Genomic DNA, 16966 nt, shown 5'->3' with positions numbered 1-16966 from the left:
ATTTTTTTTAAAGTCACTACTTTCACACAATTTCATTCAATAGAGAATGGTGTAAATAGCAAATATGAAAAATAAGCCTGCATCCACCTAAAAAAAAAAAAAAAAAGCTGTAACGTCATGGTCACTAGGGGTCTCACTTCCATCTAATTTGCGTCCCACTGTCTGTTACTAATGACGGCTCTTGCCTGACAACAGACAGCTGAGGGGAGGTGAGGACATGTCAGACATGGTGGAGATCCTGAGCCTAATAAGAACTGCTTCACATAGAAAGGCAGGAGTCTTCTGTGAATTAAAAAGCTGTGTAGGTCTCCCCATGTTTATCTGTTCTGTGAACTCTGGAGCTGAAAAGACAGTGGGAAGTAAGGTAAACAGCGTCACAGCAGTACAGTACTGGCATATTTCACAGAAGAAATATGCCCCTGCTTCTGAGTGAAATGCATCTAACTGTGCAGCTGAAGCCTGAAACTGGGAATAATATAGCTGGAAAAGACATTAGGAAAACCCCAAAAACCCTGCTCCTTCACAGTTATGACTGTACAAAGCAAAGCCATTATGCAAATGTTTTATGTATTTTTTTTTGGGCAGGTACGCTACCCAATTTCTCAAAACCCCTCATGTGCCAGGCCCCTCACTGGTAAATCACAACCCAATGTGATTTAGAGATCTCGGAAATACATGCTCTTACACTTCTGACTGGAAGGCCAAGTAGGTTTGCAGTTGCTGGAGACATGCAGTGAATATAATGAAGCCCTCACACAGTCTGCTAACAGCTATTGAAGCATCCTACTAGCAGAATTACAGATTTCTAGGCAAATTTTAAATCCTGCTTGGTTTCAGAGGGCTGCGCACGTGTCAATAAAAGCATAAAAAGGTGCTGCCTCAGCTCCTTAAAACAGTGGAGGCTGAGAATCCTATCTTACAGCAGTGAATGGTAATAAGCCTGGGAAATGTCAGATTTGCCTGCTTCACTTAAAAGGTGCTGGAAAATTGATTGCTTTCCTGATGAAATTGGTTTATAAAAAGCAAACACACATGCAAAAAAAACCTAAACTTTTTATTCAGTTCTCAAAATAAAAAGGAACATTTTCCACTGCCTTAGTGAGCTGATTAATAATTCCATTACAAAAAAAAGAAAAAGACAAATAAAAACACACAAAGCAGCTCAAAACATTGGGAAATGCTGTGAATGTACAGACCGCAAACTTCTGCAATTACACACTGTCAAAAAAGAGAAGAGTAAGAAAGCACAATATTAATTTAAATGAAAAATAAAGCAAAGCTTTGTAGTTGGCCAGATTTCCCCAGGGGCCAGAGAGTCAATGCTTATCAGAGCTTCTCAGAAGAGACAATTTTGATTAATATCAGGACCATCTGACTCAGTCTATTAAACCCCGAAGGAAAGTCTTCAGATAGAAAAGATAGGTCTTTGATTAATAATTCCTCCATATTGTCATTCCAAGCATTTGCAAACTGTATGGCACATCTCTCCCCACTGCAAGCAGAGGCACGCTGAGAAGGCAATAAGCCCCTGGTCTTCACAAGAGGAATAGGAGCCCCAGATCAGCACAGAGATTAGGGAACCTTTAAGGGTGTTAAATGGGGATGTGGGTGGGCATCGAAACAGCTCAGCAGCAACCAATTACTTCCATGGATGCTAATTAAGTCCTGGTAAAATGTAATTAGGCTTTCTAGTAAATTAGCATAAGAGACGACTCAAGAAGGCAAGTATGTGAGTTATAATTAGATAAACATATTTACAATAGTTGCAGGCTAATGTACAAATGGAAGTGCCCCTGTAACGCATCTGCAGTAGTATATATAGCGCTTAGACATGTGATCTGCAACCTAAGTGCCACCAAGAGCTGATGCACAGGACAAGAGGGATAGAGCTAACCATTGTGGCTACAGAAAATATGCATTTGTGATGTTTTTCTGGCAAAATCTGTCTTTTTGGAAAGACTGCACAAAATTAGGCTCCTTGAGAGGCCAGTTTCCGGATATTCATGATAAGACGTCTGGAGTATTCTTTGTAATCCACTGGTTTCACATCCATGGCTGTTGCTTTGATGCGGGATTCATCCTTATGAAGAAATAAAGACACAAACGTTAGCTCAGGAGCAACAACGTAATAAGGAGATTTTTGTGAAACTCACCTGTAAAATCTTTTTCTCGTCTTTTCCATTGGGGGACACAGACCATGGGTATAGCTTAGAGGTATTAGTAGGAGGGACACTATGCAAATGAAAGAGCTCCTCCTCCTCGGGCTATACCCCCAGACTCCACCAGGAGGAACTCAGGCGTTGCACAAGCAGTAGGAGAAGGAGCAAGAAAAAATCATGGAAACCATCGGACCAAGCCATAAGGTCCAACCAGAAACAGAAAAACCGAACTAAAGACCCCTCCTGCAACAGGAATAATGGGTGGGAGCTGTGTCCCCCAATGGAAAAGACGAGAAAAAGATTTTACAGGTGAGTTTCACAAAAATCTCCTTTTCTCGTGCTTTTTTCCATTGGGGGACACAGACCATGGGACGTCCAAAAGCAGTCCATGGGGTGGGAAAAAATATCAGCACCGCCAGGAGGAACGCCCCAACGGTCAAACAGGAACCACAGCCTGCAAAACCCTGCGGCCAAAGCCGCATCAGCCGAAGCCAGTGAATGCTACTGACAAAAATTTGCAAAGGTATGCAAGGACGACCAGGTGGCCGCCGTACACAGCTGAGACGCAGAGGCACGACTGCGTCTTGCCCAGGAAGCCCCCTCCGCCCCAATGGAGTGAGCGGCAATTCTAGCCGGGGGAAATCCACCACAAGCGTGACAAGCCGCGGAAATAGCCAAGCAGATCCAGAGCGCCAAGAACGGCGGACGGAAGCAGTAGCCGCGAGACACACCTTCAGGACCCGTACAACATCCAGGGAATGCAGAGTGCGTTCCTTGGGGTTAGCCGGAGAAGGACAAAAGGAAGGCAGGACAAGATCCTCATCAAGGCGGAAGGGAGAGACCACCCTGGGCAAAAAGAAGGGGACTGGACGGAGCACAACTTAATCCTGGAGGAAAACCATTAAGGCTCCTGATAGGAAAGAGCGGCCAGCTTCGACACCAGTCTGACCTAAAAGCTCGTGATGGGACGTGAACTCACAGCCACTGCATAATAGCCCAGAACTTTAATCACTACGCTATGTAGCTGTATCAGAAGCTATGGTCACAAGGAAGTCCAGATGAGAACAGTCAGAGAGACCCTCCTCAAAGGCTCGAAGGGAGCCGACTGCAGAGCGCGCAGAACCAAATTGAGATCCCAAGGAGACAAAGGGGGAACATACGGGGAACCGAATGCGCCACCCCCGAAGAAAGGTCACCACCGGACCCTTAAGAGCAAGGGACCTCTGACGGCCCGCGCCGAAACCTGACCTTACAGGGAACTAAGCGACAGTCCCTGCACAAGCCCAGACTGAAGAAAAGACAGTACCATCAAGATGGAAAACCGAAGGGGAGGGAACCCCGAACCCTCAAAAAAGGATAGGAAGGCCATCCAGGTACGATAGTAAATCCGGGAGGAAGAAGACTTCCCCGGACTGATCATGGTCCTAACCACTGAATCCGAGAACCCCATCTTTATTAGGATGGCGGTTTCAACAGTCACGCCGGTAAACGAAGAGACCGCAAATTCCGGTGGAAGAACGGGCCCTGAGACAGTAAGTCCTGTCCGTCGGGAAGAGGCCATGGGGCGTCCGCCAGCAACCGAGCCACGTCCGAAAAACCACGCGCGGCGAGGCCACTCTGGGGTGATGAGAACGGTCGGAGTCCCTTCCGCCTCGAACTGGCGTAGACCCTTTGGTAGGAGAGGAAAACAGAGGAGGCTGAAGTCCTGCCACGGAGACACCTGCGCATCCATCCGTACGCCTCCGGATCTCGGGCGCGAGCCAGGACCACTGGGATCTTGTTGTTGAACCCGGACGCCATTAAGTCCACATCCGGACGGTCCCATCTGTGGCAGATTTCTTCGAACCCTTCTGGATGCAGAGACCACTCGCTTGGATCCACCGTGTTGTGGCTTAGAAAGTCCGCTGTCCAGTTGTCCATTCCTGGAATGCAAACTGCTGACAACACCGGAACGTGAGTCTCCGCCCACGTCAGAATTCACTTCACCTCCTGCATCACCATCCGGCTGCGGGTCCCGTCCTGATGGTCGATATAGGCCACGGCCGCGGCATTGCCCGTTTGAACCCGCACTGGGAGGCCCGCAAGGAGAGAGGTCCAATAGGAGAGAGAGAGCGGAAAAAATCGCCCTCAATTCCAGAAAGTTGATTGGAAGGCGAGACTCTGCCGCCGGCCAAATTCCTTGAACCGTGCGAGACTGGAAAACGCCCCCCCAACCCAGGATGCTGGCATCGGTGGCGGCGATCGTCCAGGAGAATGCGAGAAAGGAACTCCCCGACCTCAGGTTCTTTGGGAACAGCCACCAAGGGAGAACTGCCCGAACCCGCTGAAAGGTAAAGGATCTCCTGTTGCGCCAGGCGAGTGTGAAACTGGGCATATGGAAAGGCCTCGAAAGAGGCTACCATAAGACCCAGGACCTGCAAGTATTCCCGAATGGAGAGGCACGGGGAGCGCAGCAGATGCGACACTGCCCCCTGGACCTGGGAGGACTTGAAGGCTGGTAGAATACTTTGGCAGCCGAGGTGTCCAAAATCACCCTCCGGAAGGAGAGCCTCTGGGACGGGAAGAGGCAGGAGTTTGGGAAAGTTACCAGGCAGCCGAACCGTTCCAGGGTCTGAACAGTGATCCGGACGCTGTCCGTGGTCTGCGGTAGAGAGGGGGGCCTCTATCCGGATATCGTCCCGACAGGGCAGCAAAGGAATGCCCCTGGTACGAAGAAGCGCCATGAGCGGTCCAGGACCGTGGCAAGGACCCGCGGGGTGGTCGCCAACCCGAAGGAAGGGCGACAAACTGACAGTGTCGACCCATAATGGCGAAGCGCAGGAATCGATGGTGGGATTCCGCAATCGGGACATGTGATAGGCCTAGGAGCAGCAGGGCGGGCTGACTGGGCCCTCTAGTGCCGGGAAGGCTGGTGCAAAGGAAGGCCTCTTTGCGGGCGACCTGAGACCCCCGGCGGAGGAAGCAGGCGACGGCCTACCAGATGAGAAACGGCAAAAGGCATGCAGAGACGAACTCGTCCAGCTGATCCCCACAAGGCCTGGAAACCCCAAAGGGGAGATTAGCAAGGGAACGCTTGGTGGAGGCGTCAGCGTCCCACACCTTCAATCAGATCTCTTCGCGCTGAGTGACAGAGATGGCCAACCTGCGGGCAAAGAGGGAAACAATGTCCCTAGAAGCTTCGCAAAGAATGTTAGAAGCCTGAGACATCTGGAGAACCAACTCCAGTGTGTTAGTAGCCGCATCTCGTACCGCCAGTTCCTGGTGGTGGTGTTGTAACCACACCGAGAGAGCACTGGCTACCCCTGCTGAGTGAAAGGTAGGTCACAGGGACGCGCTGCCAGCGAAAAAAGGACCTGGAAGAGAGTCTATGCGTCTGTCTACAGCATCCTGGAAAGAGGAACTGACTAAGACAGGAAGGGCCACATAATTGGCTAATCCGGCCACCGGAGGATCCACCTTAGGGGGAGGAGACACCTCTCCTCGCCGTCAGCAGGGAAAGGAAAGTATATTCATGCGCTGGGTGGTCGAGAACCTTATTAAGACCACCCCAGGCCCTGGACATGACCGCGGAAAAATCCCTCATGGACCGGGAACATGGTAGTCTCCGACTGCCTGGACGGAAAAAGGGGGAACTCCTGACCAGTGGAAGGAGGAGAATCCCCTTGGAGAATAAAAGGTGTCTCGGACAGTCACCACTAAGTCAGCCACCCTGGTGGAGAGCTTAGGCGAGGGGTCCCGCTCCATGACCTAATCAGAGCCGGAATTCTCCTTCAGACTTGCGCTCCCTAAGGGAGGGGAGAGTCGCCCGAACGCGCCTCTAGACGAGGGGGGGGGGGGGGGGGGGGGGAGAGCCAGAGCCATCCGAGGAGGGATGCTGCTGCTCACGCTCCCTGTTAGTATTCGGGCGTCTTCTGTGGAAAACCACTTAGAGAGGTGGTTGGCGTCACAGGATTTGAAAATGCCCTATAGTCCAAAAAGGACGTGGCTCGTCCGAGCCGGATAATTCTCCTTCGGAGTACTCTCCCTAGGGAGGGGGAAGAGCAGTCCGCAAGCGCCACCGGCGAGGTGAGGGGGGTGGAGAGACAGAGACATCCGAGGTGGGATGCTGCCGCTCACGCTGCCTCTTCGTAGTCAGTCACCCACTGTGGGGACCACTGAGAGAGATGGAGTCGTTAGTGCCACAGGATTAAAGGACATGGTTGCCTTGGTGACTATGACCAATTTAGCGGCCGCGCTGGACATGGCAGATGCCCAAGCGGGGACCGCAGGCCCCCAGGGACGTGGAGGAGGGGTGGAGGAGGGGGGTAAGGCAGGGATGCAGGTAATACTTATCTGCTCCTGCAGAACTTCTCCCTCGACTCCAGGACCAGCAGGGATGCACCTCATCAGGCTTCTGACTCCTTGTCCAGGAGTGCAGTGTTCTGGTGGAGGGTGGCAGCAGGAGACCCAGTAGCTGGTGGGATACCGGAGCTGCAGGTCGAGCCCGGATCCACTTGTCTTCTTTGGGGGGCAATGGAGGCAGCCAGGCAGCGTCCAAGGACGGCAGCGGGCATTCCACGGGGGAACAGGAAGGCGCCATGCCGACCTGTGTCCCCATCTAGAATAATATAAACAATTTTTGAAGGCTGAAAGGGGCTTTGAACTCAGAAAGCCTGGACATGGGGCAACAGCAGCCGTACCACTGAGCTACCAGCTTGCCTGGCACAAAACGGAGTAGAGTGATGAGGAGCTGCACGGCCATGAGCAAACAGAGTCTCCGGTGTAAGGAGAGTCAGAGCGGCATGCCGAGGCTCCGCCTCCCCTAACGCGTCATTATGGCGCGAAAAAAGCGCGCGAAAATAAGCGCGCGCACGAAAAATAGGCGCGCGCAAAAATATGCGCGAGCGCGAAAATATGCGCGAAAATAAGCGCACCACGTGGAGGAGCGGCCTGCCGGCGGGCGCTGAGGGAGCGCAGCAGCCAAGGCCCGACGAGAGAAGCGCTGAAGCCCAGTTTAAGGGGAAGAGATGCCAGTACTCCAGTGCCAAAATGAAGAAAGTGCCCCATCAGGATCCTTCTTCAAGCTCACCCAGGCAGCCACAGACAAATAGACACAGAGGGAGGGGGAGGGATTGCAACACTTATCTGCTCAGCATGCTCCCTCGATGTCCAGACCAGCATGGATGCGCCTCTTCAGACTTCTGACTCCAATCCAGGAGAACAGTGCTCTGGAGGAGGGTAGGCAGCAGGCGTCCCAGCAGCTGGTGGGATGCCGGAGCTAACAGGTCGAGCCCGGATCCACTTATCTTCTTGGGGGGAAATGGAGGCAGCCAGGCAACGTCCCAAAGACGGCGGCGGGCACTCCACGGGGGACCAGGAAGGCGCCATGCCGACCTGTGTCCCCATCTAGAATAAAAATAACAAAAAGGAGTAGAATCAGAGAGTGTCAACCTCCTTCACCAGACACTAAGCAAAGACTGAGTTCCTCCTGGTGGAGTCTGGGGGTATAGCCCGAGGAGGAGGAGCTCTTTCATTTGCATAGTGTCCCTCCTACTAATACCTCTAAGCTATACCCATGGTCTGTGTCCCCCAATGGAAAAAAGCACGAGAAAAAATATTTTCAGCCCCAGATGGTAAAAATATGATAACTACTAAAGCGGTTGGTCCCAGGCATACTATGTCAGCCAATCTAACAATGAGCACATGGTGGGCGGTCAGGTTGCAGAGGCAACAGCCCAACACCGAACAAGTACCATGCACAGGTCCTATTCTAATTAATGGGACTCGTGCACAAGCTTTTCTTAGCAACATGAATGTCCAGTGTGCAGCTGCATTTCTCCAGACAAGATATTAAATCAGGAGGACAACCCCTCTAAATGCCACAAATGTTTGACTAGCGAGCCCAACTAAAGGAACCCCAATACAGTCACTGGAAAATGATCATGTGCTTGGATTACCTGCTGCAGACTGGACATCAAAGGGAACATGTTAGCGGCAAAACCCATTCCAAACCACCAGCAAGTACCTTCGAAACTCGCTGCCGGCTACTTGAATTATGATTTTCTCACTGCATTCTGATGAGGCAGAAGTATGAAAAACATTATTTTATCCTCCGTCCGCGCTATTTTCCAGTCAGGCTTGAAGTCAAGGGGGCAGCGGCCCCCTTCCCTATAACGGACAGCCGGCTGTTTGGCAAAGGCAGCCGAACTCTTGTGCATAAGCACTGTCAGTTACAGCGAAGGGGCAGGGAAGGGGGAGTGGTTACCTTGACTCGAAGCAAGGACGCCGCTGCCCCCTTGACTTCAAGCCTGAATGGAAAATAGCGCGGAGGGAGGATAAAAGAACATTTTTCATACTTCTGCCTCATCAGAATGCAGTAAGAAAATTATAATTCGAAACTCGCTGCCGGCTACTTGAAGGTACTGCTGGCGGTTTGGGATGGGTTTTGCCGCTGACAGGTTCCCTTTAAATGGAAGGGTCAGTTCACACAGCTGATTTCTACAATACATGTGTAAAAAAATCAGCGCTGAATCCAAGTAGATTTTTCTGCCTCGAAATTGGGCACATTTTTTTATGTGTATTTTTCTGCTTCCCATTGGAAAAATAAGCGCCGATTCTGACCCAAGATCATGCATTCTGGTGCATTCCGTTTTGTCCCTATCGACGATAAATGGGGACAAAACTGAGGTTTGCAATGCCACTGCAAAATCCTGTCCTATGGTGATTTTCGGTCAAATCTGCTGCAGAAAACCTGCAAAAAGGGGATGGCCCAGGGTTACAAACAGATGGCGACACTCTTGCAAAAATAGCACCACACATGCCCACAGATTGTGTGCGATACTATAGCTCAACCCGATTGACTTTAATTGAGCTCAGCTACGAGACAACCTATCGACAGGGGTGAAACATATTTTATACAGCCCCTTTAAAAGATTAAAAAAAAAAAAAAAAAGTAAGCTCTTGGAATCTGTATAATCTCATCTGCTCAGGAGCATGCAAATTCTACCATAGAACGGCTGACATTTTACAAGCTTTTACGACAATGGTGACCTAAAAGTATATGGTCCGACAGATTTCCACTTGGGTACGTTTTCTCCAGTAACTGCAGCAGTGTCCTAATGGTGCAGAACTTGAAATGAAGCACCACGACTCTCACACAGTTAGGAGGAGAACAGCTGTGCTGTCGAATAAGGCGAAACTAGGACCATAACGAGAAATGAAATGCTGGCTGGTGTTTAGATGGGCCGCAGGAGGTGCAGCCAGAAGTCATCATCCTAGAGTTCAGCGGCAACCTAAATTTAAATCTTTAAATAGGTCAAATGTTAATGGGAGAGAATTCTATTTCACCTGCTCTTCAGGTTGCCAGATTGCTCTGGTAATGTTTTATTCACACTGCAAATATTCAATAATCAGCCGCACAAAGAGGCAAATGAATTTGGAGCTTCAAAAATTATACATCACACAAAAACAAGTTAAAGCCTAGATTATTCACATTTAATGTGCAGTTGGGAACCACTTTGTTTTCCAAAGACTTAACAAAAGAGCAGTGGGAGCTACGTAACTAGTAGGCATGTTATAAAAGAAGGCCTTTTGTGCCGGCACCTAGAAGTCGCACAAGCACAGTTTGACTAGGTATAATTGATGCATCTCTGCCCCCTTTTATTATATTACAGTTTTTTGTGAGTCACATGCTTCGTTTTGTAATGCATCCCAATGAAGAACATAAATTAGTTCACAGAAACCTAAAATAATGGGCCACAGGCTAATTGAAAGCAAGGCTCAAGGATTCCAGAGACCAGAAAAACCTTGATTGTAACTGTAAAATATGACACTTAACACCAGACCATCTTTTCACAATTAAATCGGTCTCCAGTGTTTGGATGGTCTAGTGCTTTATTCACAGTACATGTACAGCCATTGCTCTCTTCAGTAAGTGGTGCTTGTCATGGTAAGCTAAGGTCGACTATGATGGGTCAATGGCATAATCAATGTATGAATTTTTATATACTAGGCACCCAGCTCACATAGCCCTGCTCGCTAATATACCCATCTCCCCGACCTATGCATGGGTATCCTACTGCCAGCCTTACCCATGTCTACTGCTTCATTTCTGTGCAGTGGTGGTTGAAATCCTACCAATACAATCATGGTGTACAGCATTTAAAAGATTGTCCCACCAGAGGATTTAGACTCTCCATGCAGCTGCTTTTGAGAGAAGGGGCACTCTGTTCTCATGGAGGGGCTTCGAGTAGGAAGACCACCTCTATGAAGCCTATCTGCTCTAATTGGAAATATGGGGCTTCATTAAACAATCCCCTTCAAAACAAATAACTTATAGTCCACCCTTTAAAAGGCAATCAGTCAGCTACTTTGAGCGTTTTAGACCGTTCATATCACTATTTTGCAGTTGCCCTGTATGGTCTCACTTGTCCACAAAAGGGAGAAAGCACTTTATAACAATATGCAAATTAGGGCCTGCACATGCCCAGGCCCCTCTCTGATGTGCCCAGATAACTTCTACCATTGGATTCCTCTGGCCTGCCCTCCCCTAGTTTATATCTCATGCGAGCGATTGTTACCACCGGGCCCGAGCAAGCGCACTGCACTGCCCACTATGGGCAGAGACACTGATGTGAATAGTGCGCATGCACGGGCCCGGCACTCAAAGTAGCTGATAATGCTCCCTTTAGGACCATACACAAAAAATAAAAACCCACACTAAAAACATTGGAAAACACTGAACCAAAAAATGTAGTGCGGCAGCAGTCTCATTGCATTAATAAAAAAATAAATGATGTTTCCTGCACACTAGCTGCCGTCTTTCCCTAAGGGGGCAAATCAAACAGCAGAAATACGAACACATTTTAGGTTCTGGAATACAACACCGTTTGGTTCAAGTGAACTATGGGATGTTCTGGTGTTGCAAGAGTAAAATGTAGGTCCCGTCACAACCGTGCCGGACTTTACCATGTACAACATGATCAAAGACCATTAAGAATATAAACTTAAGTAGGAGCAGATTATATTCAAGAACTGATGCACGAATCCAAAATGTAGTCATTGCTATGTAGACATGCCAAGAGTGGAAGTTCATACAATGCCATCTAAACGGTCTTCTATGTAAAACTAAGAGTAGGTGGCACTTCTGATTAAAGCAATTAAAATAAATCTTGGAAGCCGCAGAGATAAAAACAACTGGGTAAAATTGACACACACGTTTGTAACTTGCAACAAGCTGGAACGTTACACTCAGCCCACACATGTACCAGGAACGTCAATTCATCTGTAAGGAAGGCTTAACCATTTTAATACACGGGAACACAGCGATACTTAAACTTTGATAGAAATTGTTTATATGGTTTGGATCAATCCCGTTAGAAACCGTTCAATTGTTAAAGGAATAAAAATACATGTGGTGATTCAGGAATTAAAACGTGTCAAGATAATGATCAGGCGTTAAGGTGCCTTTACGTTTCCCGAACATTGGGCAGATTATAGCTATCATGCACACAAATGCTCGTTACCGATCATCTGCCCATGTAAAGGCGCCGACTATACCTAATTCATGGTTTGCCGGCAGCGGATCACACTAAGCGCCACTCAATGGCTCTGTATGGGGACAAGCAACGGCATCAGCGATCCCTCCTCCCCATACTGTGGAGGAGATCGCTGCAGTGGTGTTCTTCACAGAGGAGCTGGAAATTATCAGGAAGAAATGCTTCTTTGTCAACAATCACCTGCTCAATAGAGCAGCGTGAAATGGCCTTTAAGATTACATTAAAGGGGTTTTCCAGGACTTCACTATTGATGACCTATCAAGCACAGGTCATCAATAAAAAGTTGTCGGTGGTACAACACACCTGCTGATCAGCTGTTTTGACGGGCTCTGTCCACTGTGTAGTGGTCGTGCCTGGTTACACCAACACTGCTCCCATTCACTTAAATCAAGCACAGCAGTAACCAGGCCACCACAGAGTGTACAGAGCAGTGTAGTTCTGGTGCCAGGTTCATGCAGGGCAGCTTGCGTACAAAGCTGATCTGCAAGGCCAGCACTGATCTGATATTGATGACCTATTCTTAGCATACCGCATCAACAGTTATGGTAAGTCCTGGAAACCCCCTTTAACTTGTTAAAGCAACTTTACAACTAAGGCTGCTTTTACATCTGCGGTACGAAGATCCAGCAAAAATGGAGACAATTGGCCAGACACAAACCACAGCATGCAGCACAGCATTTTTAGACAGAATCCACGCAGATCTGTCTGGTCCTAATTATAAGCAATAGGGCCGGCGGGCATTCCGGCTGCATCCAGCAGCGCCAGATGCGGAGAACTCTGGCAGGCTGGTTTCTGCATGGACAGCCTGGCACAATTGATGGCACAGATGAGAACTTAATCCATGACAATGCAGTCCGTCCATTAACCACAGCTAGTGAATGGATGCATCGCATTCTCATGAACAGAAAATTAAACTATACTCTGCCTCAGGACTGGAGACAGAGCAAAATAATTTCCAAATATCAATGACAGATGTCTGTACTGCAGCTAAGCTCCCTCTGCTGGTGGCAAGAAGTACTGCACTGATTTTTAAATCCCTATACAGCAAGCTATGCCATACAATCACTTCAACATGAATCACATGTACTTTCTGAATGTTAAAGGGACACTGTCACCTGGATTTCACTTACCGAGTTATTAACATCACATCAGTCTCCACGATTTACATTAAAACATACTAGTATTACTGCCCTGTGTCTTGTAATATCAATATAAAAATTGCTTGTATTAATATGCCAATTACCTCAATAAGGAGCCCAAGGGGCTGTCCCTCTGGCCGTTGGAGCCCAGCCGCGCCCATTATCTTGGAGCCCAGCACCACCCCACTGCTAATTTATTCACTGGTCATCGCCGACTTAATGTGTTTGTTGCACCTGAAATCTCGTGCATGCGCCGTGGATACTCATGTCAGCGCCCACGCGGTGTCCTGGCATCGGCCTCACAGGACAAGATGCGCATGCGCCAGCTTCGCTCGGCCTGGAAATGCGCGAGATTTCGGGCGCAACAAACACATTACGTTGGCGATGAGCAGTGGGGCAGTCCTGGGCTCCAAGATAATGGGCGCGGCTGGACTCCAACGGCCGGAGGGACAGCCCCTTGGGCTCCTTATTGAGGTAATTAGCATATTAATAAAAGCGATTTTATATTGAAATGACAAGACACAGGGTAGTAATACTAGTACATTTTAATATACATCGTGGAGACTGATGTAGTGATGTTAACAGCTCAGTAAGTGAGATCCAGGTGACAGTGTCCCTTTAAATTACTGAAAGTTATGATAATGTGGAGAACATAAAACTGTATACTTACATTGTACATCTCCAATTTGACTCGAATTCTAAAGGTGTAAGACCGGAAGTTGGCATTTTGAAATACCTCCTCAAAAGCTTGTTCATTCTGCAAGAAGAATAAGATGGCACGTTCAGAGGGAACACGGATGAGCAGTGAGGCGCCCTCTGTCCACAAATTAATTGCACCTTTAAACTTGTCAAAATAGCTCAGCAGTTATCAGGGGGGGGGAAAAACACATCATTTTCTCTCTTCCCTGAGGGAATTCGCTCAACAAAGAACGTGCTTCACTCCAAGTGTGGACACCCACAGACTACTTTTAAATGAAAAGCAGCAGAGAGCACTTTTACCCTCTGGAGAGAAGAGGGAATCTGTTTGCATTCAGATATAAACACAAAACCCTTGAGATGACCAACAGACTGTTCAAGTGGGACTTACAACGGCATCATAAAAGACAACGAGATGACATTGCTTCCGACTCACCCCACAACATGGCTGATACCTAGCACAGTCAGCCAGTAACCAACATACAGACCGCACTAAAAGCATGCAAGAACCCAGGCAGCATGTCAGTAACTGGCATTGAAAAGGAGAAAGGTAAGTGAACAATTGGCTGCTCCACAGTAGCTCAGCCATGCAGGAAAACACCCAGTTAGGCTACAGTCACATCTTCGTTTAGGAGATCCAGCGCAAATGCCGGCTGTAGGCCAGACCAAAAAATAAAGTTGCAGGCAATGGTTTTTGTTCAGCCAAAATCCAGCATTTATGCTGGTAAGCAGCCGGATCATAGCTGGACCTCACTGCAGTCAATGGTGATCTGGCAACTCGGGATCCTGTGAGATCAGGCAGCCTGCTGGATCTCCTAACAGAGATGTGAACAAGGCCTTACAGCATAAGAAAAGAAAACAAGTTGGTTCTGCTTCATTTTCAAATTAAACGTGTTGTCCTGATAAATATTCTGTTTGTAGTTAGGCTAGGGCTACACGGTGGCATGTGTCGCAAAAAATCCATCTAAGTTAAAAAAATTTGCGACTATTACGTCACCGCATGTTGTATTGCAACACCATTCTACGGAGTGTCACATGTAGCACTTGCCATCAAACCAGCCTGTGTTATATATTCTATATTATAAACATTTGTTAATGCAGACAAAAAAAATAAAAAAATAAAATCCTCTAATATTGCAGCAATGGTAGAACAGCGCCACCTCCTGTTTCTATTAAATGGACTGTCTCCACCCTAGCAACCGAGGGGTTTTCCGGGAGTCCATACTGATGACCTACACCAGTACTGGGCAAACTGCAGCTCTCCAGCTGTTTTAAAACTACAAATCCCATCATTCCCTGCTGTATGCAGACTGGGCATACTGGGAGTTGTAGTTTTACAACAGCAGTTTGCCCATCCATGACCTACACCAAGGAGTTGCACATAGGCTACGTGACCAATTAATGTGGCAGTCAATGACCTAGGAAGAGGCCGGATGCTCCTCTTCAGGTAATGGGCAGGGTTGCTGGAGGAGGGCACAAACAGATCAGATGTTGATCACCTATCCTTACAATAGGTTATCAATATTTGACTCCCCGAAACCTTTAATGCCCACTTGCATATGTCGACCTGCCACTCTGTTCATTGCAGGGGGCTTCACGGGGTACAGGAGTGGAAGGAACACTGATCTAATAGTTATCCCCTATCCTGTGCATGGGGGATAATGTTACATAACAGGAATACCCCTTTAATTCAGACCTTCTATTGATAAGCATTTCTGACATGAGACTCCGCAGCCTCACAACACCTCTGCATAGCCAAGGGAGCAAGAATGAGCATGTGCGCCGCACACACATTTACCAATGTGGACACAGAGCTGGTCCATCAGGCAATGTTACTGTCTATAATGATTTTAGTTTTTGTGCTACCACGATGGTAAAGACAGACAAAAAATAAGTTAAAATTGACAGAAGTGTCAAAGCCTTATTGAGTTCAATTCATGTTACAGTATGTGGTAAGCCCCCATGCCCCCCTCTAGTGGTGGCTGCCAGACTAATATTTTGAATGTTATTTGTTTCATCACATTTTAGCCATTATCTGGAGCCTCGCACACTCTGTCGTCAAAAAACAAAGCATCATACCTTGTCTTTGAGTTCTCCAAGATAAGCAGCATTCTGGCCAAGGATGGCTTCAGCTGACTCCTGAAAACAAGTAATCCACTGATTCTCTCCAAAATCCGCAATATTTGCCTAAAAATAAAAAAAGAAAAGAAAAAATACAAATAAATTAAAATAAAGCCTCTCCATGCATACATTAACTACCATATTTTTAAAACGCCTCCATTATAATTGAAGGGATTATCCAGGTAATCAATATCAGATCAGTGACAGTCCGACACCTGGGACCAAGTGCTGCAGCCTCTTCCTCAGTCACGTGACGTCACCATACAACGGTCACATTGCTTACTTGCAGCTCAGCTCAGCCCCATGAAGTGAATGGGGCTGAGCTGGGAATACCAAGCACAGCCACTATACAATGTACGACGCTGCTCGGAAATCTGACAAGAGCCGGCTGCGCTTACCAGAGCTCCGATATTGAGCGCAGTGGCTCCCTGAAACAGCTGATCGGCAGAGGTGCCGGGATTGGGACCCCCTCCGATGTTATAATGATGACCTATCCTGGGGAGAGGTCATCATTATCCATTCCTGGATAACCCCCTTTAAATTTCATGCAATGTCATTACAAGAATCGTGACGTGGGGTATGGATGACCACAGTCAGATTTGCAAAGTGCCATTTGACAGAACCACCGTTGACTGGGGGGAGACACGGAACACCTTTACTCAAGAGGAAACTATATCGTAGAAAAATTTGTCTGCAATTGAAAGCGGGAAGCTGGATGAGAACGACTTAAATATAGCTCCTGACATCACCGTCTATTATGAGAGCTGCAGATCTGAAGTCTGCGGTCTATAACAGCAGGTTATAAGAACAGGGTGCTTACGTCAGAGGCCCTAGCACAGGGCAAAGGACCCACTAGGCATAGAAATGAAATAAAACGAGCGTTCAATTCACAAATTCTTCACCAGCCTGTTATTTGTACGTTCCACTAAATCCTACTGCCATTACATCGGTGGGGATTGTGACCGGCATTAAACGGCTTTATTGCAAGTCGTCACAGCTGCTGAGGGCTGATGAATACAATGAGCCCGAGAGAAGAAAGAACCTCCTTCTCCCTACCGGGGTCAGGGCCAACGAGCACTTGTATGAAAGTGGTGAGGCTGCATGTGGAGAACTGGCAGCCTCTTGCAGGAGCTAGAATTATTCTTTGCACTCTATAGCACACAAATTCCTCTCGCAGCACGAGTAGAAATAGGCTCAGCCTTTGAAGCAGACGCCACTAATGCAGTAGGTGCAGGGCAGGGCCCCTGAGAGCGCACTAAATATAGGCCTACAGCACTGAGTGCAAACACGTCTCTGCTGATCGTACAGATAAATT

General features: G+C 47.9%; 1 protein-coding gene across 1 annotated transcript in view; it reads right to left on the bottom strand.

Moving 5' to 3' along the window:
* Window positions 1–1040: 1040 nt before the first annotated feature.
* The window catches only part of RPA1 (replication protein A1), a 74378-nt gene continuing 58452 nt past the window's right edge, over window positions 1041–16966 (bottom strand). The window contains exons 15-17 of the mRNA XM_044287007.1: window positions 15610–15717; window positions 13505–13591; window positions 1041–2080 (exon numbers count right to left, since the gene is read on the bottom strand). Coding sequence (XP_044142942.1) covers window positions 1970–2080; window positions 13505–13591; window positions 15610–15717 — 306 coding nt within the window. The 3' untranslated portion in view covers window positions 1041–1969. The remainder of the gene's footprint in view (window positions 2081–13504; window positions 13592–15609; window positions 15718–16966) is intronic.

This window comes from Bufo gargarizans, chromosome 3 (genome assembly GCF_014858855.1).
Source record: "Bufo gargarizans isolate SCDJY-AF-19 chromosome 3, ASM1485885v1, whole genome shotgun sequence".
In the NCBI taxonomy this organism is placed as follows: domain Eukaryota; kingdom Metazoa; phylum Chordata; class Amphibia; order Anura; family Bufonidae; genus Bufo; species Bufo gargarizans.
This window is presented reverse-complemented; position numbering and strand designations above follow the sequence as displayed.